Genomic DNA, 25688 nt, shown 5'->3' on the forward strand with positions numbered 1-25688 from the left:
ATTCCCATCATCAACTTGAAAGAAACAGAACAAATACAAGAAAATCTTCTCTTTTTTAAAAAATAAAAATCACATCTATATTTTTTCCTTTTCACCAACCCAAAAAACAGCATTAACCTTGTCAACCTCAAACACAAGAAACCAACAAAACCCAAGTCAGCACTTATACTTAAAAGACAGAAACAACCTCAAAAGAGGAAAAAAAAAAGATTAGTTTGAATTCTTGAAACTGTAACAATCTTGATTAGTCCCCAGCACCACCACCACCCCTAATCCAAAACAACTCCAACAAAGAAGAAAAGGGGTTACTTACAGTGTTCCAAGACTTCATCTTTGCATGAATAAAGCTCCAAAAAACCAATCCACAACAAGGGTCTTTGTTATCAAGATTTGCTGACAAAAGGGTAAGAAAAAAAGAAAGACAAAAAAGATAAACTTTTTCAAAGAAAGAAAGTCGAATAGTCCTTATAGGTAAAGCAACGGATCAAAAACAGAAAAACCAAATTCTAAAGAAAGAATGAACTAAAAAGGATGTTTTGAATATTCAATCACTTTCAAAACCGCTCAAACGATGTCGCTCCTCTTCAAATCTTTCAAGAAACCAGACCTCTACATACAGTTGCTGTATGTATATATTATATATAGGTGTATAAATAAAGATAGATAGAAGAAAGTTGTTTTAATGAAGCAAGTAGACAGATACTACTTTATTTACTTACTAGAAAGTAATGGCTCGTGTCAGTACGGGTCCAATATTATTATGTAATATTCTTTTTTTTTTTTGTTAAATTTGTTTTTACGTGAAATTGGAGAAAAAGAATTGATGAATCTATCGGTGTGTTCTGTAAAATGTTAATTTTCTATATTTGATGAGCTAAAATTTTTGCAACATATTTTTTCTATAAAATAAGTTTTTTCTTTCTTTTGAAATGACGAAATGATTTCTATAATAAATATCATAACTTGATATCAATTAAAAGTTAGATTACAAGTATGTAGCGTAAGATAACCTTGCATATTAATTGTTTGTTGATATTTTAAGGAACTAAGTTTTACAAGATAGTTATGTACACGTATTTTACATAATAACAAAATGTGATACATTGTATAGAAAGTTAGCTGAGATGCAGATTGAGTTGTTCTGATCTTTGATCAAAAGATTAAGACCTGATACATATGAGAGAAAAAGAAAAAATATTATTCATAAATTACAAGATTGGGAAAAGAATCAAATCACAATTGCTTGAAATAGGAGGTATGTACATACATGAAAGCAAGTGTACAATTACTTCAATATAATGACTTAAGAACCAACTGCAAGGCTGATAAGGCTAGGTAGATAGCTATTGTTTCTAAGGTCGGCCAAAGCAGAGACAAATTCATAAACACAAATACAAGTGAAGTTGTCGAGTTTATTCTTTAAGTTCACAAAGAAAACACAAGCACAAATCTTCTTGTGGTTCATCTAGGAAAATGACCGCAGACTGGCACTACTTTGATTTCAAGTTCCTTCATCATTCACGTCTTTATTGGTAAACTAAGAAGTGATTGACTGTACAGAAACTATCGATACAGAAAACTATCTCCAAACTACCTCCAATCCATCGATTAATAAATGAAAAGGACAAACGTAGTTATTTTACACAATTCAAGTAGCTCATATATCCTAATACTCTGAAAAACTATATGAGCTTTAAGGCAGTATATTGATCACAATAATCAAACTACTTTCACTGCTAGTAATATAAGTAAATGCAACAAACTATCAACCACAACTACAGAAAGGCGAAGATATATATATATATATATATAGTCCCAGCAAAATCTATAAAATGAAAGATTTTTTGTACTATAATGGAATAGTCTAATTTTGTGACTTCAATTATGGCTTAAGATCTATAGTCTTTTATCATAGTTTTGTGTTCTTTTAACCGAAGGCCTTTTGAGGAATAGATTATAATGTCCAAAGTAAAGACACCCTGCACATACGAGAATCACTTCAAATGATACATTCAAGAGTTCAAAAAAAAACTTACATTGAACTGTTGTTGAACTATGTCTTGAAAGTGTCAAACACTTTAACCTGTTTTACCTCTTCTCAAATCTAACTCGAACAACGGAAAAAAATTGTGTGGGACATCCCAAGAGCTTAGAATCAATATGTTAAAAGGAATGATATTGCTACTTATACACAAGTACAACAATGATAGGCTTATTGTATTCCTCCGCAATTCTCAACTTTCTTTTTGCCCCAATAGAATACAAAAATAAAACATATATAATGATGAAAGAAAGTAATTAACCTTTTCATGGTGCAAGTTTATTGATTAGACTAACTAATAGTGTATATGCAATCACTTACGGTGCTCACTTGTTTTTATTAAAAATCAACAGCAACATCGAAGACAAATTTGAGGCGAAACAGAGAAGCAAAGAGCATCTCAAATTTCTGAATTCAACAAAGACGCAATTCTTATAGTCCAGCCGGCAACCCTACAGATCTAAAATAGAAAAATCAAATTGGGTCTTGATTTTCATTAAAATTTATGAAAGATGGAGAGAAATTTCAAAACCACAACCCAAAAATATTACCAAAAAGCAGAAAAAGATAACAAAAAACTGTACATTTCTTAATAATAACAATATAATCATTTACCTATACAACAACAACACATGCAGGAAAACCAAGCAGAAAAACTTGATTTTTTTTGCTTTGCAAAATAAAGAAGAAGAGAGACAGAGTATCAACTCTCGTGGAATGTCCTAAATACACATCAGTTTGGCAGCATTGCTACGTGTCTCTTCCAAAGCAGTATTAAGACACGTATGCAACCTTTATTGATCAGTTTGGTAGTGTAAATGACCAACAGACCCTTATTCTTTTATAAAAATGGCAAAAGACAGTCATGTTGAAACTGCTCAAAACTTGAAAACCGTCTCTTCTATATAAGTAAAAAGAAATAATTTAAATTAATTTGACATTTTTCTTAATAAATTATTTATTAGGAGTTTATTTAAAAAATAATAATTTTATTAATTATACTTTAAAAATATAAATATGACTATTAATAATCTTATTTAGTTATTTAATGATATATATAATATTAAAAAATAATTTGTTTTGAATATAAAAGCTAAATAATAAAATTTTATTAAATTATTTAACTATATTAAATTTAAACAATTTAATATGTAGAGAATAAAAATGAGAATATATAGAAACTCAATAAAGTTATCATTGTATACGTGTCAACTGTAAAATTAAATGGACCCCACTATACTCAATGATATAAGGCATAATATGTAATTTAGTAGAAAAGTGTAGGGTTTTTTCTAAAGATGTTAAGAAGGTCCAAATAATAAGGCAGATAGTATAATTTTTTCTATGCAATACTTATCACTTTGAGAAGTTGGAATGACAAAACTATCCCCACTTGCCAATTGAATGACCAATAAGCAGCCTTTGAAACTCTCTCTTCTAATATATATAAAATATAAAATATTAGAGAAAATAAATAAATTATACAATAAGAAATATTATAAAAATTTAAAACTTGGGATTTTTTTTTCTACAGAGAAATAAATATTTGGTCATTCTCACACTTTTTACTTTTTAATTCAACGGCTAATTTGATTTTTTTTATTTTCATAGTCAAATTTTTTTCACCTATTTTATTGCAAACTTTATTATAGATGCCCCAAAAAAATTACAGATATAAAAAATAAACTATAATATATCCGCAAAAAATTGTTTAAATTTATTTTTTCTCTTTTTTCATTTACACTTTTTTTTTCAACAACCTTCAAAGAACAACAAGGCCACACGTACCCACCACTTGTGGAACCAGTAGATATAAACAACAACAACAATAACAACCGCATCAAGACAGACGATAATCTCTAAAAGTGTTGTCTTTTATATTTTCTATCATGTCTCTTATATGTTCTATCATTTTTTTACAAATTATATATATAAAATTGAAGTTTTCGAACTCCAACATATATGCATGGTTCATGTTTACTATAAATTATTTAAAGAGTATATTGTTTTTTGTTTACCTTGATATGAAGTATAATTTTTCTCATGTTTTCAACATATTCATCAATAGGGCATTTCCACCAAAATAACGTATGACTAAAGAAGGCTGAATTTTATCATTCTGCAAGTGAATAAACCAAATTATAATTTCACAAGAAAATAAAACGAGAATATTTTTTTTTTAAATAACAGCCTGCAAGGGTCATCGGAATTTGAGCCTTGTAAGGCTCATTGGAATTTGAGTCTCGTTTTAGAAAACCTGATTTACACAGCGTTAAAAATTATTACCCTTTTGATTTCATAATTAATTGAGTTGACCTTTTGGAATTTTCAAAAAAAATTGTTGCCCTTTTGGTTTCGGACTCTCGTCTGTAGCCTGCACACATCGGTCAACGTACGTCAGATATGGCCTGCCCACATCGTCCGCAGCCTGTACACATCGGTCAGCCGACGTTGGACGTGGCCTGCACACATCGTTTAGCCGACGTCGGACATGACCTGCACACATCGTTCAACCGATGTCGAATATGGCCTACACACATTGTTCAGCCGACGTCGGACGTGGCCCTCGCCCTCGTCGTCGTCCTAATTCACCTCCTCGTATCTACTGATAAATCTTAAAAGGACTATTTGGTTATTCTCTCAAAATTTTAAACCATATCAACAACGACGCCGTTCTGTCAACAAAATAGAGCAATTCCCTTAAACGTGCGCCGCGGTATAAAAGGGTCTCATCACATACCTGCGCAAATTAGGGTTCTTTCTCCACTTTTAAACATTTTTCTTCTCTCAAACAGAACTCCCAACGGATAATCAAAAACCACAAATTCTTCAGCAGCAGCTTTATGGAAAATCATTGAATGGTGATGTTTTAGATGAATCGTTTGGTTCATTTCTCTGATTCTGTAAGTACTGCTGAATTTTTCGGTGCTTTGATCAATGCTTGGACTGCATTACATCGAATTCTATAATGAAACCTTTTATTTATACGATTGATTTTTGTAAACGTTATAGAGTTCTATTGCACTCGGACTTGGTTGATTATCAAAATGTATGAAAAAGTTGAGTTGATTGTAGGATTTATGAGCTTTTATTAGGTCTCTCTACACATTGTTAATTTTTTGTTTATTTGTTTTGAGGATCAAGTTAAATCGATTGTGATAGTTAAATCGACTATTTCAAATTTACCATCAAAGTGAGAGTCTGGGGAGGGTAGAGTGCTTACCCTTGCCGTAGAGTCGTAGTAGAGAGGTTGTTTCCGATAGACCTCGTCTCAAGGAAAAATAGTCCTTAGCAGTTCCAAAAAGTAACATATAGTAATAGAACAGAAACTACAACAAAACAATATGATAATTGAGATACAAGTAATCAACTGATAATAATATAAATCGAAGGATAAGAAATTAAAGGAGCAATACTATGATTAATATGAATGGACATCAAGACAATGTTCTGCTACCTATTACCCTTATATCCTAATCCGTGACCTCCACACCCGTCTATTTCAAATTTACTGATTGCTTTATATATTGTAAGTTCTTTTGACTCACCAATTTACATCGTGGAAAATTGTGTGCAATCAATGAACAGGCATGCATGTGTACACGTGTGTGTGTATATATATAGTTAAAACGGGGGCCTATACTGCTAATTTTTTGTCCTTTGGAAATACTATAGGTTGATAGACATTACCTCTAAATTATTTGAATTTAGACGGAGAGTCAAAGTCAACTTCTTTGTTGATTTTTGAGTGGAGTTGATGGTGAAAAACAATAAATAGAATGTGAAAATTAATGTAATAATCTGTTAAAAGTGGTCTATTCTGTATTTCTTTGTTTATGTGTATGAATGTCTATAAGTGTCATGATATGAGCTGCTATGTTAGTCTTTTCCCAAATGAACTCTGAGTTGTTCAATTAGTGCTTCTTTTGGCTTCCGCTTTGATCTATATTTAGTTAAACTAGGTCTACATATCTGTAACACTAATAACATAATTTATTTCTGCATATATATTGTAACATATTAAACACAACCATTTTGTTGAACTCTTACATTATCTGCGTGACTTAAAAAATTAGACATGGTTCTAGGTTTGTAGTGAGCAGTATCTTGACAAGTTTATAATGTCTGAAGAGGCTGGGCACATGATGGGGCTTTATGGTGATCCCTCAGATCAGAGATCTTTATCTTTGGATGATACAAGCAGCACTGAGGAATCACCCGATCAAACAAGGCTGTCTCTGGAGACAACTAATGATGCAGTTCCATATATAGGACAAAGATTTCCCAATCATGACGCTGCTTATGAATTCTATGCTGAATTTGCGAAAGGCTGTGGCTTTTCAATCAGGCGTCACCGCACAGAAGGGAAAGCTGGTGTCGGCAAAGGACTTACAAGACGCTATTTTGTTTGTCATCGTGCAGGCAACACTCCTGTCAAAGCTGCTAACGATAGTAAGCCTCAGAGGAACAGAAAGTCCTCCCGTTGTGGATGCCAAGCATATATGCGGATAAGCAAGACAACTGACTTAGGAGTGCCTGAATGGAGAGTGACTGGTTTTATGAACCACCATAATCATGAACTTCTAGAGCCAAATCAAGTACGCTTTCTTCCTGCATATCGCAGCATATCAGATGCAGACAGGAGCCGGATTCTAATGTTTGCTAAAACAGGAATTTCAGTGCAGCAAATGATGAGGCTTATGGAGCTAGAGAAGGGTGTGGAACCAGGCTATTTGCCATTCACTGAGAAGGATGTCAGAAATTTGCTGCAGTCATTCAGGAAGGTGGATCCTGAGGATGAAAGCATAGACTTGTTGAGAATGTGTAGAAACATTAAGGAAAAGGATCCCAATTTCAAGTATGATTTTTCACTAGATTCCAACAACAGATTGGAAAATATTGCATGGTCATATGCTTCATCCATCCAGTCATATGACATTTTTGGTGATGCTGTGGTCTTTGATACAACTCATCGGTTGACTGCTTTTGACATGCCACTTGGGATATGGGTTGGAGTGAACAACTATGGTATGCCATGCTTCTTCGGTTGTGTTCTTCTTCGAGAGGAAACTTTGAGATCCTACTCTTGGGCTTTGAAGGTAAAAGCAGGAATATACAATTTCATGCTGCTGATTTCTGAACCATTGGCCTACTTGGAGGCCTTCAATTTTACTCATATCCCTACCCTTCTTTAAAAACCGTAACTCCCCACCCTCTCCAGTAAAGGAAAAAATAAAAATGATTGAAAATAAACACAGAATATAGTTGAAATATTTTATGCATATGACATTTGGATATCTATAGTTACTGACGATTCAAATTCTTGTTATGATTCATAATGTGTCTGGTCAGAATTTCCATGCTTCTAGGTAAGTAACAGTGACCAACTGCAAGATCATACTCCATAAATACTACAACTGCAACAATTACGTTTCAGTCTCAAGCAAGTTGGGATTAACTATATGAATCCTCATTGAACCTGCCGCTCCATTTAAGCTCATCTTAGACCCATATTATACATAAATAATGATAATAATAACAACAATGAAGTATCAGATTTTCTTTATAATTTGTTGATAACCGAGAAATCCCGAGGGTCAGTATCACATGGTATAAAACTGGTGGATAATAGGCATTTTTCTATATTCCCTAGTGGCATATGAATCTCGGATAGGACCCGAACTAATAAATGTCGCCTATATAGATCTCTCTCTCTTGTGCTCTATCTTTTGTGTGGATTCTAAGAGATTGTAGGTCTTTCATGACAGTTTCCTCATGTGATTTTAGGTCTACTTCGTACCCTCTTTAACACCTTTACTCACCATAGTTTTGCACCAACGAAGTTAGCTTTGATGTGTGCTACTCGTAACTTTTGTTGAATGTGGCCATTTCTTATCATGTATGAGTACACATTCAACTTAGCATTCACACCTCAACGCCACTCATCTTGTGAATATGTTGGACGTTACCGACCCAACATTCACTCTCATATACTCCCTTCATTCATAAATACTTGTCATGTTTTTTTCCACACCCCTTAAATAAACATTAAATAGAGGGTAATTTGACTAGATTATCCATATTTACTTATCCTGTCTATTGAATACTTCTTTGTTTTGCACCACATTAATATCTCTCCATATTTATGACTAAGGGTAAAGGTGGAAACAAATAACTAATTATGTGTTGGTTTATTAAAATGACAACTATTGTGGATCATCTAATTTTAGCAAGGATGACAAGTATTTAAGAACGTAGAGTAACATTGTTGGTATTATAAAGATTAGACTATGCAAGTGTTTAAGGAAATTTGGATGCATCTCCTTGAAAAATAAATTCAACATATATGGGCTTGCAATAATGGAAATGTGTCTTGAAAGGGCAGGAATTATTAATGGTTTTAATAAATAGTTTCTATTAGGAAAATGCTTGCTGTAACAGTTTTTTTTTTTGGCAGATCAGATAATATTGATATCGCTTATCTCAGTTAATACTGTTTAGCTTTTGTGGTACTAACATTTGGATATAGGAATATTTTTAAAGCCTCTCAGCTTACTATCCGCTCCTGCTCCAATTGAAGGAGAAAAGAAAATTTGAGAAAAAGAGAAGAGAATATGCAAGACAAATATGAAATGGTGTCCACAAATGAGTATATTAACAATTTTTCAGAATCTCTGTTGATACTTTGTATGTTTTCAAATGTGTAAGGTGTTCTTGGCGTTCATGAATGGGAAGGCTCCACAAACAGTACTAACTGATCAAAACATGTGTCTCAAAGAGGCGATTAACTTGGAGATGCCCACGACTAAGCATGCCCTTTGCATCTGGCTTGTCGTAGCAAAGTACCCATCATGGTTTAATGCTGTTTTAGGAGAGCGCTACAACGAGTGGAAGGCTGAGTTTAACCGACTCTATAATTTGGAATCTGTGGAGGACTTTGAGTTGGGTTGGAGAGACATGGTGAACTCATTCGGACTGCATACAAACAGGCATATTGCCAGTCTATTTGCCTTGAGATCACTGTGGGCACTGCCATACCTTAGGAGCCACTTTTTTGCCGGTATGACCACGACAGGCCACTCAAAGTCAATCAATGCTTTTATCCAGCGGTTTCTGAGTGCACAAAGCCGGCTAGCACATTTTGTGGAACAAGTATGTTATCTAGACCTTAATTGTGCTCCTGTTTATTTTTACTGGTAGGGGTAGAATGTTCTTAAAGTGCTAAATAGTTTCTCTTGACCACTTCAAAGCCAGATGAAGGTTAGGGACTAGATATCTCAGGTGAAGCTTGATATCTGCTACAACGCCGCCAAAGTTACTCATAATGTTAAAATTGGCAGGATGTTTAAACACAGATTGCTTCCTGATAATCCTTACTCTCAAGTATAAGGATGAAAACTGTCAGTCATGACAATTGTCATGAATGCCGTTACTGCTATCCGGTTGGTCCTTCCCACCCCTCCCCTTGCCCCTTGAGAGTTATTTTAGGTTAGTTTTATACACACTTCACTTGATGGTGTATAGGAAACATGAGGTCATTACTGAAATGTTACAGATGGGCCTATAGTTGAAAAGTTAGCATGTATACTGCAACATCTCAGGGTGGTTCATCATATGTTTTTACTGAGTAAAATTGATCTCCATTCTGAATTACATAGTCTTGATTATCAGGTGGCTGTTACAGTTGATTTCAAGGATCAAACAGGAGAGCAGCAGACTATGCAGCAAAATCTACAAAATATATGCCTTAAAACAGGTGCTCCCATGGAAGCGCATGCTGCTACAGTTTTGACACCATTTGCTTTCTCTAAGCTTCAAGAACAACTTGTTTTGGCTGCCCATTATGCATCATTCCAGATGGAAGATGGTTTCCTTGTCCGACATCATACAAAACTTGAGGGTGGACGGAAAGTTTACTGGGTTCCAAGAGAGGGCATCGTAAGCTGCAGCTGCCATCAATTTGAGTTCTCTGGAATTCTTTGTCGCCATGCTCTCCGTGTTCTTTCAACAGGAAATTGCTTCCAAATACCAGAAAGATATCTGCCACACCGGTGGCGACGAATCAGTACACCAGCAACAAAAGCTCTTCAGAATACTCAAAGTGATCACACTGAGAGGGTTCAGTTATTGCAGAGTATGGTTTCTACTCTAGTAACAGAATCAGCAAAGTCCAGGGAACGTCTTGACATTGCAACAGAGAACGTGTCAATCCTTTTATCTAGGATAAGAGAACAACCAATTTGTTCACAAGGTATTAGAGAGTCATCCTCAAATCAGAGATAGACAAATATTTTGATTACATCCAGAATTCTTGTAGAAAATAGGGACAAAAGAGATGAAAGTAGGGAAACTTGTCTAGCTAGTGTATAAAGAGTTGGGAGCTGGCTTGATACCCTTTATATGACATATTTGCAGATTATGATTTTACTAGATCTGTGGGAAAAACATGAAAAAGGCAATACAAATATTTACTTTAGATGGAGTAGTTGTTTTTGCATTGAAATTGAAAGAAATCTCTTCCAATAACAATGGGAGAAAAGAAATCCGATTTTTCATGTTCTGAGGATGTATTACTAGTTTTTTATTTTCTTTCTATAATCATCTGGTATTTCGCACTCATTGATCGATTACTCTTTCAATAATCTGCTATGATTAGTTGTAACTTTCATTTGTGCAACAATATAAGTCGTGTCGTCTAGTTAAAGTACACAGTTTAATATTTTTTTGTGTAGAAGTCATTTTAAAAGCAAAGTTTGGGCGTGAACGATTTTTACCCATTTTCAAATTGCCATAAACATTTGATTTACACTTGTAAAAATACTCTTTCTGTTCCACATTACTAAAAATATTAATACCAAATTACATGTTAATTTACAAAATTAAGATAGAGATAATTATAAAAAAAATCCATTTTATAAATATTGTTTAGTTTCAAGAAAATTAGGGCAGTATAAAAGGAAAAATGGACAAATAATATGAGATATGAGATATCATCATTCTAAATAAGGGCCAAGGGTATTGCGGTCAATGTAACTTTGGTCGTCCGGGGGGTATTTTAGGCATTTCACATTTTTTTCACCGACTCTTTACCTGCAATCTGCGATGCTACTTTGCCGACTTTTTTCGTTCTTGTGATACTCAAGCTCTCAGTTTCCTTGTCATACTCTGTCTTCACTTGTAATCAGGTGTCTACTTCTTTCGCGGTAATTGTTTTCTGCAATTAATTTCTCTTATTGCACTTGTTTTGTGGGTAAAATTTTAATAGATTCTTACATGAGTATGTTAATGTGACCTTCACATACATATGTACAGACAACTACTAATTTGGATAATTATTGTTTGGTGCCTCTACTTATTAACTTTCTCATGTATTTTGCTTTAGAAAATCGCTGACCCTAATGGCGTTTTGTTAGTATTATCTTTTGTTACAAACTAATTACAGAATTAGTCCTGTCTTGGAGGAAAGTTCTTCTGCTAACTGTTGGTATGTGTCAACTTCTGCTATTTAGTGATTCCTCAAGCCTAGGTTTTTTCCATCGATAATCATTGCATCCGGACCCCACTTGTGGAATTACACTTGATACGTGGTTGTTAGTTGAGGTAATCCTTGATTCTTCGGCACGAAATTCACTTATTAGCTCTGTTATATCTTAATCACAAACTTCGTTTCCAAGGGATTTTGTAACTTTGGTTATATTTAGCCAGGAAATCCTTCACTACTTTTCCAGTGTCGATGCTCCTCCATTAGATCCATGTCAAGGATATCTTGCTTGAATCCAATCCCATTTCCCGTTATCTGATGAGGACCTGGTTTTCCACCATTCAGCATATTACTTTCAGTTGGCTCGAGTCCATATAAGCACAACGTTAACTATTTTTGACATAGAATTGTTCTCAATTTCTTGACATGGGATTATCTTGGAAGTGTACCGCTCGAGGAATCAAGAGTACTACATTAGAGTATATATTTAACTTGACATTAGGATTTTTGGATTTAAGATATTGTCCAACACCAGTATTCCCATGAAAAATATGTACCTAGAGTTTCTTCCCATATTTCAGGGTATGTTGTGTCAAAATGATCCTGCTTTCAATATGAAGCAATTGAGAATTCTGTAGTAAAATAGAGAATACATTAATTAAGTTAGGTTTCTTAAAATTACCTGAGTGTTTGCAGGGTTGTAGAATTGTTGAAGCATGAAAGCATTAGGTGTAGATTCCAAAAGTTCATAAGCCTTCTTAACAAGGTCTCTGATTCCTTAGGTTGGATCGATGAGGATTAAATAGGCTCTAAATGCTATCATTTTCCCTCTCCTCTCCATGCTCGTGTACGAAGGCATTTTCAAAACCATTTTGTTAGCCTTTCATTGCTGCCATAAATGCTATACTGATCCCCATATTTCCTGATGTTTGCTCAATCAACGTCCTCTAATTATAAATAATAATCAACTAGCATGTCAGAGATCAAAATAACTGTGTGCTCAATCTGTTGCCATTGTTTTGTTTTAATTTCCAGATGTATTAGATTTTAAGACCAAACTAATCAATTTTCAAACTACATATAAGTAATTACTTGTGAAAATTTCTCCTTCATTTGTGACTGATGCAATACCTTTTACTTATTTGTTTTCTATCATGTTATGAAGATTATACATTTTTATTCATATATGAATAGAGGCTTTAGACTGACTGAGTATATAAGTTTATTCTGCATATTTTTTCCATTTACTCATAAGTAGATAATTTTCTTTTGCTTTAGCTGTTTAGTTTACTTTATTGGCCAGTTTGCCTTAAAATTATTTGTTTAGTAGCTTTTATATGTCTTTACTTTAGGATAACCCTCATTTTATCTTACGTTTCTGGCTGATGATTGATTCCTTTATATAATTGAGGTTTACAAGTGCTAAGTTAGGTATCAGTGCAGTCCTTTAGTGTTGTTGTTTTGTATAAAATAGTCAAGGTTTGATTATTCGGATAAGCTTAGGTTTAATTGGAATTTGGCCAAGAGGAGTGGACAGTTAATCATCTCCCGTCTCTTTGATCGGAGTTTGAAGTATGGAGAATCAAACAAATTCTCCATGCCATGGACTATTCTCCAGGCGATTATCAGCATTGTACTGCAGAGGAAAGTAGGCCATGAAACACAAGGGCTGAAAAATTGGTTGATACAAATAAGGGTCTAAGTCCTCAAGATCTTGAGTTAAAATCTTTCTAGAAGATTGACAGTCAATATGAACATTTGGAATGTGGCGGTCTTGGATAGTACAACCGAAATGCTGTTGTTTCCTGATACTTCTCTCTTTTCTATTGTTTCTTTTTCTTTATGTTTCTCTTACTTCATGGAGAAGGGGAAATATTTATTTGAAAATTTTTCCTACTTCTATAGGTTTTGAACTCAAGGGAAGAAGATGCATCCACCTTTGACTCTACATAGACACCCTTTATGTGCTGATGTAAGTTTCTCACATTGTTAAATTAGATTAGATTCATCTTGTGCTTTTGAAGCACTGCCTTTGCATGTGTTTATTTGCATTGACATGCTATGTTCCTCGGACTCTTCAAAATGTCAACGGGTGCGTGTCGAATTCGCCAAAAGTATTGTATTTTTGGAGAATCCGACACGGGTGTGACATCAAAAGTGAAGAGTCAGTGCAACTTAGTTGACATGTAGTCTTGTCGTGTGTATATCATAGTTGTAGATTAATTTGTTCTTTTTATTGGTTAACTTCAAGAAATAATTGCCAAAACATCTCAAATACACTAAAGATGGTTATGTCGCCGTGGTGCAGATAATTGAAGAGTTTCAGAAATGTCATACAGACCACCCACTAGGGAAATTCCTTGGGCAATGCACAGAACTGAAAGTAAAGCTTGACCGGTGCTTTAGGCAGGAAGTAAGGTTTCTTGCTTTACCTATTCGGAAATTATATGTCTTTGAAAACATATCTTCAGTGTTCCTCATGTATGAGCCATTAAAAAAATATGATGTCCTTCTGCAGAAAGCTATAAAGAGGAAAGCAAATTTTGAACAGAGCAAGAAGTTGAAAGAGAGGCTCCAGGCTTACAGGAAAGAAACTGCTGACATGCAATCTTGAATCTGATAATAGTTATGTTGACAAGACACTGTTGTGCAATATTTCAACACACGAAGGAAAGCTTAACGACTGGGATTTATCAGAGAAAGATTGGTGAATAGAATTGTCGTTCGTCTATTCTGATGTTTTCGTCGATCTCCATTATTTAAGTTAGTTAAAGTGAAATAAGATGTATAGACACAAGAATTGATAAATTACAGGAGCAACTTATCAGACCATTCAATTTTGGTGCCTGGAAAATGTCAAACATCAAAATACTGAAATAATTGTGTGAACTGATAGAATGTTCCTAGTGGGAGGTAGCTAGCCTCTTAGTATTAGTTGAGGTGCGTGCAAGGTGATCCAGCACAAACATTAACCTTGTTTGAATATTTTTAGACAAAGCAAATGTGAATTGTTCTAATACAAGCTGTATGCCAAGTTTTTTTTTTTCTTTTTTGGGAACTTGGAGCCTGCAGTGCATGCTAAACTCTAAGCTCGTGTTGATGGCCAGTTGGATGAATATTTGCCATGAATTTGCACCACAAAAATAGAGTTTCTGTAGGATGACCAATGTGATCTTTTAATGGACTCTTGCTGTTATTTAAATCGAACACTATTTCTATTCCTTTCAAAATAAAAAACGTGAGTAATAACTCTTCCTGTTGCAACACAAATGGAGGTTTGAGAGTTCCAAATTTGTTTCTATTTTAGAAGTTCACCACTGGTAATTAACACCAATTTTAGCATCTAATAGTGTGACCTAGTCGTCAACGAAATGGTTGAGAATCAAGAGGTCTCATGCTCAATTTCGTTGAGACAAAAAACACTAGGTGATTTTTCCCATTTGTCCTAATCTTGATGGACAGAGTTACATGATACTTGTTGCTGGTGGGCACTGGATATTGTTATTGGTAGGAGGTGAAAGGTATCAAGTGAAATTAAGCCTTGATATAAAAGCAATTATGAGATGCCAAAATTGGGACATATACAAGTGTTGTAGGTCTCTATGGTGGTATCACTGTCTACATAGAAACTTTCATGGCTTAAAACAGAATCTTCCTATTCAAATTTTAAAGTTCAATGTGTCAAAGCTTAACACATCATTTTTCACACATAGGATAAGATATATAATATCAATATACAGGAAATTCTAGACCCATATATAATATCAAGAATGCAATGAATTTAGTCTTGGAAGGTAAAAAAATTTTAACTCATAAAATTTTAATATTGGATTTATTCAGTCTTGGATTTCTAACTAACCCAAACTTTGTTCCCTCCACAAGCTAAATTATCTTTGTTGAAAGTGTCAAAAGAAAATGAAATGGATTAGGAATTAATCTGATTTGGATTAACCGATATGTCTTTTGCCAAATATTGTTGCATGAAAAAGAAGAATTATACTTATGACACATGGATCTAACTCAACTGCAAAAGTTAACTCATGAGAAAAAGATTATCAAGTCCATATAAGTAGACCTTCAATCAATTTTAATACCCCTTCGTGCTCAAGCCATCCAACTTTAGCGTGTACTAAGAGTCCAAACAGAAATGGACTTGGCCCTGATACTATATAAAAATATGACATATCGACTAACTCAATTTCAAAAGTTAGCTCATAAGAAAGGATTATATAAGTTCATATAAACAAGCCACCAATTCATTTTCCAATCTAAAATCCCCATACAAAGTCGAATAGCATCACTCCTTTTGTAGTGTTTTGGAAGACTCAGAAATATTCCAAAAAGGTATTCATATGGCATTTTACATTATTTTCTATTTTTGTTTTTTTTTCCTTTGAAATAATGGAAACAAATTTAAAGTTACTTTGGGGAATTAGGTGTTTAAAAAATAGAGCATATTTTAAGAAATCTTCTTTGATTATTAAGTTTTTTTTTTTTAAAGATTATATCAATTTCAATATTTGCTTTTCTAATGTGTTTGATACGACATAAATTGTCATAAAAAAATTATTAATCTCCAATTATCACTTGTTCCTCCTAAGTAAGAAAGTAACATATTTCGTTCATGATTTGTTCACGTGCTACATGTGAGTTGAACGCACATCATGATTTATGTTCGATATAACAGAAAAAACGTTGTTCAATTGGGAGGACATACAACATGGTTCATGCCTTACTGTAACAAGAACACTTTTATTCGATTAGAAAATGAATTGATAACTTGTTATTCAAATAAAAAGAATCGAGCATAGATATATTACGTATCAAAATTTGAATCACAATACGTGCACGATTAACCTTTCAAAATTTGTCAAATATAAAAAGAATATATAAAAAATAAAATAAAATGCCAATGATTGGCCACTATTGGAGCATACTTTCAAATCAAGGGAAATATTCGCAACCTACATTTTTAAAGTATCTCAACTAATTCTATCATATTTTTTGTTAAATCAACACATTAATTAATGTCGTTTTACTACTCTAAATGAGCAAAGAAAAAATCATTTTGCTATAAGCGTATTTATCTAAAGTTATACAAAGTGATAGTGCCACTATTGTTTACACCACCAGTACAATTTAATTCACTCATTATTTTATCATGTTGTAGATTAACATTAAAAATAAATAAATACTTAAAACTATTTTATGAGTAGACTTAATTTATAATATTTTTCAAACTCTATGACCAAAAATATTTGTACAATGTCCTTCATCCTCATAGATTTTGAAGTTGAAATTTAGAAAAATATTTTTTAAAAAATAGTTTTTATTTTCAAAATGATGGTATTTAAAAGTTAAAGCTGTGTTTGGCCATGAATATAAATTAAAATTGTTTTTGAATTTTTTAGTGTACATGACTTTTTGGTATTCTTCAAATTTTGAGTTTTATTGTCAAATTTTGAATTTTATTGTCAAATGTGTTTCGGAGTTTAACAATTATGACCAACACCGTCTTAAAAATATTAAAAGATTAGATTTTCCAAATAAATTAAATTTTATGATTAAATAAATATTTAAAGATGGATTTTTAAAATTAACGTCAAACAAATAATCTTCAAAAACATATTACTATTGATTATTCTATTTTTTTTAACAGAAAATAAAAAGGAAGAGAAAAAAATCAAAGTTAGAACATTCACCGTAAACGCCGCCAGGGTCAGGTTTGACAACTAGACTCGGACGTATTACAAAAGCTATAGGTTCGGAACATCCAGCTGTATACAGCCTGTTATTTTTAGTATTTCATTTTTTCATTATATTTTTGTATATTTCACATTTAAACATTATAAATCTCAATTATAATTTCCAATTCTGGGTTTGGTTTATTCGCTGGCGACAGCCTGTTTCCAACAAAGCTCTCCTACCACACTACCCCCACACCCCCCTCTATCTTCTCCCCCATTTTCCCTCACTCTTCTCTTCCATCAATCCTCTCTCTCTTCTTTTTTTTTTCTTCTGTACTTAGGGTTTTTTTCTTCTTCTCCCGATTCTCACTGGATACAAGAAGATTCAGAATTTGCGCTTTTCAGATCAAGATTCTCCGTCTGGTAAGCTTTCGTTTGATCTAATTTTTGCATGTATCCGTACTGTTTTTGCTTTAGGGTTTGTTTAGAGATAAATGCACTGTTTCTACTTTATATATGTCTAGACTGTGATCATTTTGTGTACGGTTTTGTTTTTAGGGAAATCACGTTGAACATAGATAGAGTTCATTGTTGAAGAAGTTTGAAAAAAGGAGGGTGGAATTGGTGTTTTTGGTGTGCGGGGTGGTTGGTGATCAGATCTCGAGACTGTTGATATATGGTAGTTTTGAGGTTGAGAGATTGAGAGGAGTTAAATCTGTGATTTCGAGGTGGTGGAGGAGGGAGGAGTGAGGGTTTCAGGTGGTAGAGGGGTTTCAGGTCTCCATGCTGTCAGAGAGCATGCGTGCAATTTGTGGTTTGGGTAATGCCCTATTCGAGATTTGCTGTTGATGCACTAGGTGTAATTACTATTATACTTGTTTCAATTTTGGTACTTGCTGGCTTGTCTTGTATACTGTACTTGATATACTTTCATACGAAGATTCGTGGGCAAGGTTACAATCAGCTTGGTTATTTTCATGGTCCTTGGATTATCCGGATTGTATTTATATTGTTTGCAATTTGGTGGGGATTTGGAGAGGTTGTTCGGCTTAACTTGATTAGAGGGGAAGGAAGATTGTTGAATGCTTTTGGTTTCAGATGGCAGGAAACTGTTTGCAAGTGTTACATTGTTTCGAGCTTAGGTTTTGCAGAACCTTGCCTGTACCTAACCGTTGTGTTTCTCCTTCGCGCATCCTTACAGAAGTCGGGAACTTTAAGCCAGAAATGGAATGGCAAAACAGTTGGATACATAATTCTTTTTTGCCTCCCAGTTTTTGTTCTACAGCTCGTGCTTATTTTGGCTGGACCACAACTTAAGAAGAATAGCTTGAAACACTTGCCAGATTATTTCACTAGTCCAGTCAAGCAATTTGAAAATGATGTTGCCCTGTGCACTTACCCTTTGTTGAGTACTTTCTGCCTTGGTCTTTTTGCCATCATGCTAACTGCATATTTGTTCTGGCTTGGTGGAAGAATCCTGCATTTGGTTATCAATAGGAGTCTGCAGAAGAGAGTATACATGCTAGTGTTATCAGTTTCAGCTTTCTTTCCTATAAGGGTTCTATTACTCGGTTTAACTGTTAGAACACTGCCAGAACATTTACCTTTTCAAGCTCTTGCATTTGTGGGTTTTGTTTCCTTCTTTTTTTGTATTGGGATGGGCATGTTCATGCTCATTGTCATGCCCATGCGAGATTGTTTAGCATTGAAGAAGAGCTCAGAGAGGGATATAGAGGCTAGGAGAAGGTTATGTGATGAACAAAATGATACTGTTTCTCTAATTGCTAACCAAAGTACCCTTGGAGGAAGTATGGTGAGCAGTCCTGGGAGAAATTCAGCTGCCTCAACCAAGAGAGGATCCATCTCCTTTCGAACAACGGACAAGGATGCAACCTCAGGGGTGGCTTTTGTGGAACTAAGTGTATTCTCTCCTAGTCAGCACTCAACACCTCCTGGTTCACCTCAACTTCTTGGCTGGCCTATGCATCCTCCACCCTCACAAGCTCAAGGTCCCTTATAGTTTTCTTTGGCTGTATCTTTCCTGTATTCTCTTATTACTTTCACGGTGGTGGATAACTGAGGGTCACTTTTTTGGGTTTTAAATTGTTTGTGTTCATTATATCCGAGTGATTTTGATGTTATGGTACATTTTTGATTAATAACTAGGACTTGCAAACAAGATTTGAGAGGTGAAATCTAACGAAATGGTGCTTGTATAAAGTGTTCTTTCGCTTGTGTGTTCTTCCTAGTTGCTGAATGTCAACCAATAGTTTGTAGCTTGCATATACACCTTTGGAGAATGGCTATTATACGAACCAAATTTTGCTCCCGGACCCCCTTTGTGTGGCTTTCTGCATCTAGGTACTTCTTTTCCAGGTAGTTATCAAGGTTTCCTGATTACTCGTTAAATCGATGTTGTGATCTATGTTAAATCCCCACATATTTACTTGATTCTAAGTTATTTTTTTCAGATTAAATGTTTGGTAGAATATTTGACAAGAAATTATTAGAAAAAATAGTGGAAGGAGAAGACGAGTGTTTTCATATGGTACTGCTGGTGTTTTTGAAGAGGTTCAGTAAAAAAGATGGGGAGAGAAATTGGGAAGATAATTGCCTCCATTCCTTTTCTTTCGAACTAAATAATGTGATATTTAACCCAAAAAATAGCACTTGGAAGTTAAAAGTTATTTTGCGTCTGCGGTTAATACTGGTCAAAACTATATAAATCAATTCAATATAACATTAATGCTGTTTTGAGTTTTCAAAAATAATTACGCCCGAACGGGCCTTAGTGTGAACTCTTGTTTTGCAGCATATAATAAGGCATAAAGGGGTTTATGGATAAAAAAAAAAGAAGTTAATTTGTAAACAAGATGCATGGCAGTAGCACACTGTCAAGTGTTATACGTAAATAATTATCACTCTTGTTAAGTTTTCTAAAAAAGGAAAACCAAATACAAGAATATTAATGCATGACCTATAAAAATAAAATATATATATTAATCATAAAATTTGGTTCGTATGTTTTTACTACATTTTACAAAGAGTTATATCAACTAACATTGTTTTCATAAAGTCGTATGTATTTAATATTTTCTTTTAACTACTTGTACTACGGTTTATCATTCGTCATCTCCTTTTTTAACTTGAGCGTGACATTAGTTCCACCATAAATAATGTTCAAATAAATGTGGTGAATGATGAGTAATTAAGAAACTAATGTAAACTGCTGACCATATCTCTTCTAAATAGTTAAAACAAAAAAATTCATTTGACAACTCAAAAGAATTAAATATATTAACAAGTTGCTGGTCACTGCTTCGTTGTGAAGAAATATGGCTGGCTAGCCGACATACATAGCTTAACAAATATTTAATAAAATAATTCTGACCATAAACCTTATTATGTACAATTCTTTTGATGATACATAAGCAAGCACTTACTAGAAGTGTTCATTGAACAGGTTGAGTTAAAGCTCAAGGTTGTAACGTTTGACTAATAAGATAACATAAAATTTTGCGTAAAAGAATGAGAGTCATTCAAAATATATATATTGTTATATAACGTAACAATTATTGTTATAGAATTTCTTTTAATCAATTTTAAACTAGAGTTTTGTAGTAGTGATAGTAGTAGAAGAAGCCAATATGAATAACATATCAACTTTTTATTTGAAGTTTATCGAATTCATTTTTAAGTTAATAAAATATTTCAATAGACGTAATAAAAAATAAGTTCAAAATGATGAGACTGATGATTTTTATACATTTGAAGTGCAATATAACCTCAAGTCCTCAACATATTCTAAACGTCAATTTTGAACATTACTTTTTTTGGTTTGAATTTAAGGGAATGGATACTTGAAATTTAAAACAATCTTAAATCTTGGCTATCATATTTTTTCACTCTTTATTATTTATATGATTTTAAATTTATTCAGTCTTATTCATTGGCATGACAATGTGTAATTCTATCGCATAAAACTTTCACAAAAAAGTACCTCTAAATTATTTATTAAAAAACATATGTGAAGTAAGAAGAAGAGAAACTTGTATAAAAAAATGTTCTTTTGCAAGTGTTTGTCCCTTTTTGGCCATATATTTTAAGAAAAACGATATTTATTATTTTTTGGAAAAAGGCAATTATTTTCACTTGAAATGAAGAAGGAAAAAAAAAACTTTGAAGAAAAGCAACAATAAAAGTTTTGTCCAAACGTGCCCTTACAATTAAACTTTGTTGATAATTCACGGAAGTCAATAAACACAAGCTAGGGGCGTTTTTGTCATTTTAAAACAGTCTACGCGTGCCGCGGCCCTCGAGACACGTTCCACTTTTCATTTTCACTAACCCGAAAAGCTATAAGAGTATTTATTGAACCCTAATATCAAACCCTCACATTTGAAGAAGAATTTCCCTATTTTATTTCTCACGGCCAAACCCCCCCTCTCTCTCTCATCTGCGTGTGTAGAAAGTCGGAGAAATGGCATCTTTCGGGGAAGCACCACCAGGTAATCCAAAAGCCGGAGAAAAGATCTTCAAGACCAAGTGCGCTCAATGTCACACAGTCGATAAAGGAGCTGGTCACAAACAAGGTGAATATTTTTCCTGTTTGTATACGCGAATTTATGTTTTCTGAGTTTCTATGGTGTTTTTTGTTCTTAGGGTTTATTCATCGCTTATTGTTAATTATAGATCTGTGTTCTATGTGTATGAGATTTATATGTCAGGTGGATTTGTGGCGCGGTTTATGGTTACCTTCACATATGAGTAATTTTGGTTGCTATAGATCTCTTTGACTATAAGATCATGGTGTTTTGATTTTGATGAATTTTTGCTACCTGATTTTCTACGGAGTTTTTTTTTTTATTTTTTTATTATCAGCTTCTTATCCATAGCGTGGATCTGAGCTTTTAATAGTTGATTCATTGTTCACATGTCTGAACTGATCTGTAGACGCCTTTGATCTAATTAGTCCTTGTGTTTGTTTTAATTTTAAATGGTTTTGTGAGGACTGCTGATGCTGTGGTGTTATTGAGACCTGATCTATAGACAAGGGATTAAATTGGTTTAGGTAGTGAGAGTAGGAGGAAAGGATTTTCTCCTGGAGTTTAAACTCGCAGAGTAGGTCATATGGGATACGGCTTAAACAACTTGTTCTTTTTAGTTTTTACATGGAGGATGTAACTAGTGAATAATTATGGTCCATCAGTTTCCTTCGATGAGCTCCTGAATGGAGTAAAATTCAAGTATGTTGATTAGCTTGACATTTCTTTTATTGTGTTTGTTTTAGAATTTCTCCCTTCTAATCCATTATAAGTCCCAAGATTTTCTGATAGAACTGTGAGTGCATTATATTTGTAGAATGAATTTAAGGTGGTCATGATAATAGGAGACTGATGCGAACTTACTTAAGCTGTGCTAGCAAGATGTTCAATTATCCTCATGTGTGCATAAGTTGTTGAATTGACTAAAAGTGCTCGGGTTGTGGGTGGATGATAGTTTGAGTTAGTTCGGGATGCGTTAACATTCTAATCACTGTAGAATGTTAGATCCTTTTAAGCTTTTTCTAAAGATTTTGAGTCTTCATCATTTTTGTCTCTGCCTGTCATTTCCCTCTTTCGTTCTTGCTGTGTTCTCGTATGGCCGATACTAGAGCATACAATTTACTTTATGGTTTTCCTCCCTGTGCATGTATTATTGCAAAAGAGTCGGGAATTATGTCTGATGTGTGCACATTCAAAATTTTCTTACACATCCAATTTTATTCCAAATCCAGGACCCAACTTGAATGGGCTCTTTGGAAGACAATCTGGTACAACTGCAGGTTACTCATACTCCAATGCAAACAAAAACATGGCTGTGACCTGGGGAGAGAATACATTATATGACTACTTGCTCAACCCTAAGAAGGTAAGATTCATCTATGCTTGTGTATGACTTTGATTTTGTGTTGTGAAGAGTGGTCTTACTGCTTCACTTGTATGTGTTTTCTGTTTGCTATGAGGTCTCCTTGACAATTATTTTAGTTTGTCGGATTTCAGCTGTCTATATATTCCTGTATGACAGTATGACTACATTGAACCTCACATTAAGCGAGGCAAAGCGCTCAACACGTCTTGCGACTTGCTTCAGGGCTCAAGTGTGCCTTTGATAACATTGTTATTTGCTTAAAAGAATGAATCTTTGATTTTCTTTTTCCCTTCCTGGATCTGCTGAAAGCTTTTCTATAGTTGGGTGCTAGCACTGCAATAATATATTTAAAAATTAGGCTCTTTTGTAGAGTGAGGTGCTAGCCATTTAAATGTAGATTATGCTTGCGAAATCCGTAGCCTACTTAAAATAGGACTTCAGCTGGCAAAGCAAGCCTCTGTATTGTTCATTGATCTTTGGGGTAAAGAGACCATATATTCTTGAGGAACTTGGAAAACCGTAAGTTCTTTGTAAGTCTATTATTAATTGTGGAACTTGGATAACCGTTAATTTTTGTTTCTTTTAATACGGAACTTGGATTCCCCCCGTTCAGACGAGAAAGATCATAATGACTAGTTGTCCTTGATACTAAATTTTTTTAGAAGTCACGATCTCAGGTTTTTGCATGTCCCATTACCTACTTGAGTGAAGGATGTGGATGTATATCAATGTACTGCTAAGATGTGTGAAAATAATTGGATGGGTAGGTAGATAGGGCATTGAGGAAACCCTACCTTTATATGGAAGTACTGTATATGCTCTCTCAGCTGAAAGTTGATGTTGAGAAAGTGGAATTAGAGCAAATGGAGGAACACTACTACTGGACAGGGGTGCAGAAATAGCAACAATTTATGGTAGAGAGGAAATAGCTTATGATTTGGTTTCTCCTGAAACGAAGCTATGATAAGAGATATCTGTGTAAAGAACCTCCTGGATTGATGTAGATGAACAAATGTATGGATGCTTTCTCCTCCGTGAAAAATGATTGATTCAAGGTTTTGTCTATGGAATGTTATCTAAGAAATAATTCCTGGGTCCATATAATGATTAAATCAGTTAAAGATGCAAGTCTTTTATGAGATCTTTGCACCTATAGACAAGTATAGATAGGGAAATTTGGGTAGCAATTTGTGTAAGTACTGCTTTTTGCATTGAGATAGCAACATCTAACTATTCACTAAGTGAGATTGAAGATGCATTAATCTGTAGCAACTTAGTTGCTTTAGTGTCCAAGGCATTAAAGGTATTTGTGGAAGTGTGGAGCACCTACCCACACAGCACACATCACACATCACACACACGCACACGCACACCACACACAACCAAAAGATAAAGAAGTGGGCTTCTGATATTTTTCATGGACCAAGCATGTATGCATTATTTTGATCATGGGTGGCAGTACATGAATCTAAAACTTGTTTTGGTAGTGTGTTGAAGTGTGTGATCATCTAATTGAAAATCATGAGTGGTTAGGGGAGCATGGTTTTATTTACTTGTGTCTTCGATAGTGTTTGGCTTGAAAAATCCAAGGAAGAATTTGGCCATGAAAAGTTAGGGTTGAATAACGCAAAAGTAGAGGACTGTGTGCTTTGATCATTTTTTTAAGCTTTTTACTCCAGGCCTCTTTAACTGTGTTAGGCTCTTTTTTATGCGGTCAGATTTTGTGAAAATGTGCTCCAAGGAAAAGTTGGAACAAGGGATAGTTGGAATGGAGTCTAGTTTTATGTCTTTTTGCCATGATGGCTTGTATTCATTTAGTGGAGTTGACTGGGATTATGCTATTTTCCTACTTTAGAAATGAACATAATTGTGGACAAAGCTACATATGAGTTCAAAGCATGCATGATGGCACCTACACACAGGGAGTACTTTTTTCCCTCAAATGATCTCGGGTTTTATTTCTGCAGATTCAAAAGAATAAAAATTAGTTAAATCAACTGCTGCAATGAAGTGTGTAGTGTCTTTTTTAGATTTAACCATTTATGTTGATTTATATTTGTTGTGCTTTTGCGCTGTACACCAGCCACAATTCGTTGTTCTTTAAGTTCTCTTGTGGTACAAATATGAGGCACAACTGAATGTGCCTAGGATCATATTTGATAGAAGTACTATTTCTTTCCATATTCACTATGCTTAATTGCTGACTCAGACATTTTCTGTACAGTATATTCCTGGGACAAAAATGGTTTTCCCTGGGTTGAAGAAGCCACAGGACCGGGCAGATCTCATTGCTTATCTCAAGGAAGCAACTGCGTGAAGATGATCTTTTTGGAACATTATAATACTTTTGCTAGTGGTCAGGAGTCGTCCATTGGTAGCATTTCTCATTTTATATTTTGAAAGGCATATTTTGCCCGTTTAAATAAAACCAAATACAGTGTCATGCCATTCTTCTGGTTGAGCTAAGCCAGTCTTGAAGGAATTTTGTCCAAGAGTTTGTCATTTATTGTCACATTAAATCTTGACCTACTTATGACTGCCTGATTTATTTATTTCTTATCCAGTTTAA

At 34.2% G+C, this 25688-nt stretch overlaps 5 protein-coding genes and 1 pseudogene across 8 annotated transcripts in view; 4 read left to right on the top strand and 2 right to left on the bottom strand.

Moving 5' to 3' along the window:
* LOC125816843 (uncharacterized) overlaps nt 1-575 on the bottom strand; it is a 42864-nt gene extending 42289 nt beyond the window's left edge. The window contains exons 1-2 of one of the 2 annotated variants that reach the window (XM_049496482.1): nt 550-575; nt 314-393 (exon numbers count right to left, since the gene is read on the bottom strand). In XM_049496482.1, coding sequence (XP_049352439.1) covers nt 314-331 — 18 coding nt within the window. In that variant the 5' untranslated portion in view covers nt 332-393; nt 550-575. The remainder of the gene's footprint in view (nt 1-313; nt 394-549) is intronic. The other variant, XM_049496483.1, reaches the window with a different exon arrangement.
* LOC125816833 (protein FAR1-RELATED SEQUENCE 11-like) overlaps nt 1-10517 on the top strand; it is a 37415-nt gene extending 26898 nt beyond the window's left edge. Inside the window, exons 1-4 of one of the 3 annotated variants that reach the window (XM_049496468.1) lie at nt 4798-4944; nt 6130-7140; nt 8750-9193; nt 9713-10517. In XM_049496468.1, the coding sequence (XP_049352425.1) occupies nt 4915-4944; nt 6130-7140; nt 8750-9193; nt 9713-10324 (2097 nt within the window). In that variant the 5' untranslated portion in view covers nt 4798-4914 and the 3' untranslated portion in view covers nt 10325-10517. Of the gene's footprint in view, nt 1-4797; nt 4945-6129; nt 7141-8749; nt 9194-9712 lie in introns of those variants that run through there. The other 2 variants (XM_049496469.1, XM_049496470.1) reach the window with 2 other exon arrangements.
* Nucleotides 10518-11738: 1221 nt separating this feature from the next.
* Nucleotides 11739-12463, bottom strand: LOC125814972 (bifunctional L-3-cyanoalanine synthase/cysteine synthase 2, mitochondrial-like; annotated as a pseudogene).
* An 858-nt stretch (nt 12464-13321) lies between these two features.
* LOC125816852 (COX assembly mitochondrial protein 1) lies at nt 13322-14265 on the top strand. Its single transcript, XM_049496496.1, has 3 exons — nt 13322-13494; nt 13831-13935; nt 14041-14265. Exons 1-3 carry the CDS (start codon nt 13450-13452, stop codon nt 14134-14136), a joined length of 246 nt encoding a protein of 81 aa, XP_049352453.1. The 5' UTR covers nt 13322-13449; the 3' UTR covers nt 14137-14265.
* Nucleotides 14266-17487: 3222 nt separating this feature from the next.
* On the top strand, nt 17488-19446 carry LOC125816840 (uncharacterized). The gene is made up of 2 exons (XM_049496478.1): nt 17488-17632; nt 17768-19446. The coding sequence occupies exon 2, from the start codon at nt 18033-18035 to the stop codon at nt 19227-19229; it is 1197 nt and encodes a 398-aa protein (XP_049352435.1). The 5' UTR covers nt 17488-17632; nt 17768-18032; the 3' UTR covers nt 19230-19446.
* A 2155-nt stretch (nt 19447-21601) lies between these two features.
* LOC125816850 (cytochrome c) lies at nt 21602-25688 on the top strand. Its single transcript, XM_049496493.1, has 3 exons — nt 21602-21801; nt 22986-23119; nt 25344-25688. Exons 1-3 carry the CDS (start codon nt 21690-21692, stop codon nt 25434-25436), a joined length of 339 nt encoding a protein of 112 aa, XP_049352450.1. The 5' UTR covers nt 21602-21689; the 3' UTR covers nt 25437-25688.

The sequence above is a fragment of the Solanum verrucosum genome, unplaced genomic scaffold, assembly GCF_900185275.1.
Source record: "Solanum verrucosum unplaced genomic scaffold, falcon-dt-bn FXZP01000261.1, whole genome shotgun sequence".
NCBI lineage: Eukaryota > Viridiplantae > Streptophyta > Magnoliopsida > Solanales > Solanaceae > Solanum > Solanum verrucosum.

Excerpts from the sequence above, each read along its gene's own strand:
- LOC125816852 (XM_049496496.1), top strand. The coding sequence starts at position 13,450 with ATGCATCCACCTTTGACTCTACATAGACACCCTTTATGTGCTGAT. Across the intron at positions 13,495-13,830 it reads GACACCCTTTATGTGCTGAT|ATAATTGAAGAGTTTCAGAA; the intron begins GTAAGTTTCTCA and ends GCCGTGGTGCAG. Across the intron at positions 13,936-14,040 it reads ACCGGTGCTTTAGGCAGGAA|AAAGCTATAAAGAGGAAAGC; the intron begins GTAAGGTTTCTT and ends GTCCTTCTGCAG.
- LOC125816850 (XM_049496493.1), top strand. The coding sequence starts at position 21,690 with ATGGCATCTTTCGGGGAAGCACCACCAGGTAATCCAAAAGCCGGAGAA. Across the intron at positions 21,802-22,985 it reads AGGAGCTGGTCACAAACAAG|GACCCAACTTGAATGGGCTC; the intron begins GTGAATATTTTT and ends TTCCAAATCCAG. Across the intron at positions 23,120-25,343 it reads ACTTGCTCAACCCTAAGAAG|TATATTCCTGGGACAAAAAT; the intron begins GTAAGATTCATC and ends TTTTCTGTACAG.
- LOC125816840 (XM_049496478.1), top strand. The coding sequence starts at position 18,033 with ATGCCCTATTCGAGATTTGCTGTTGATGCACTAGGTGTAATTACTATT.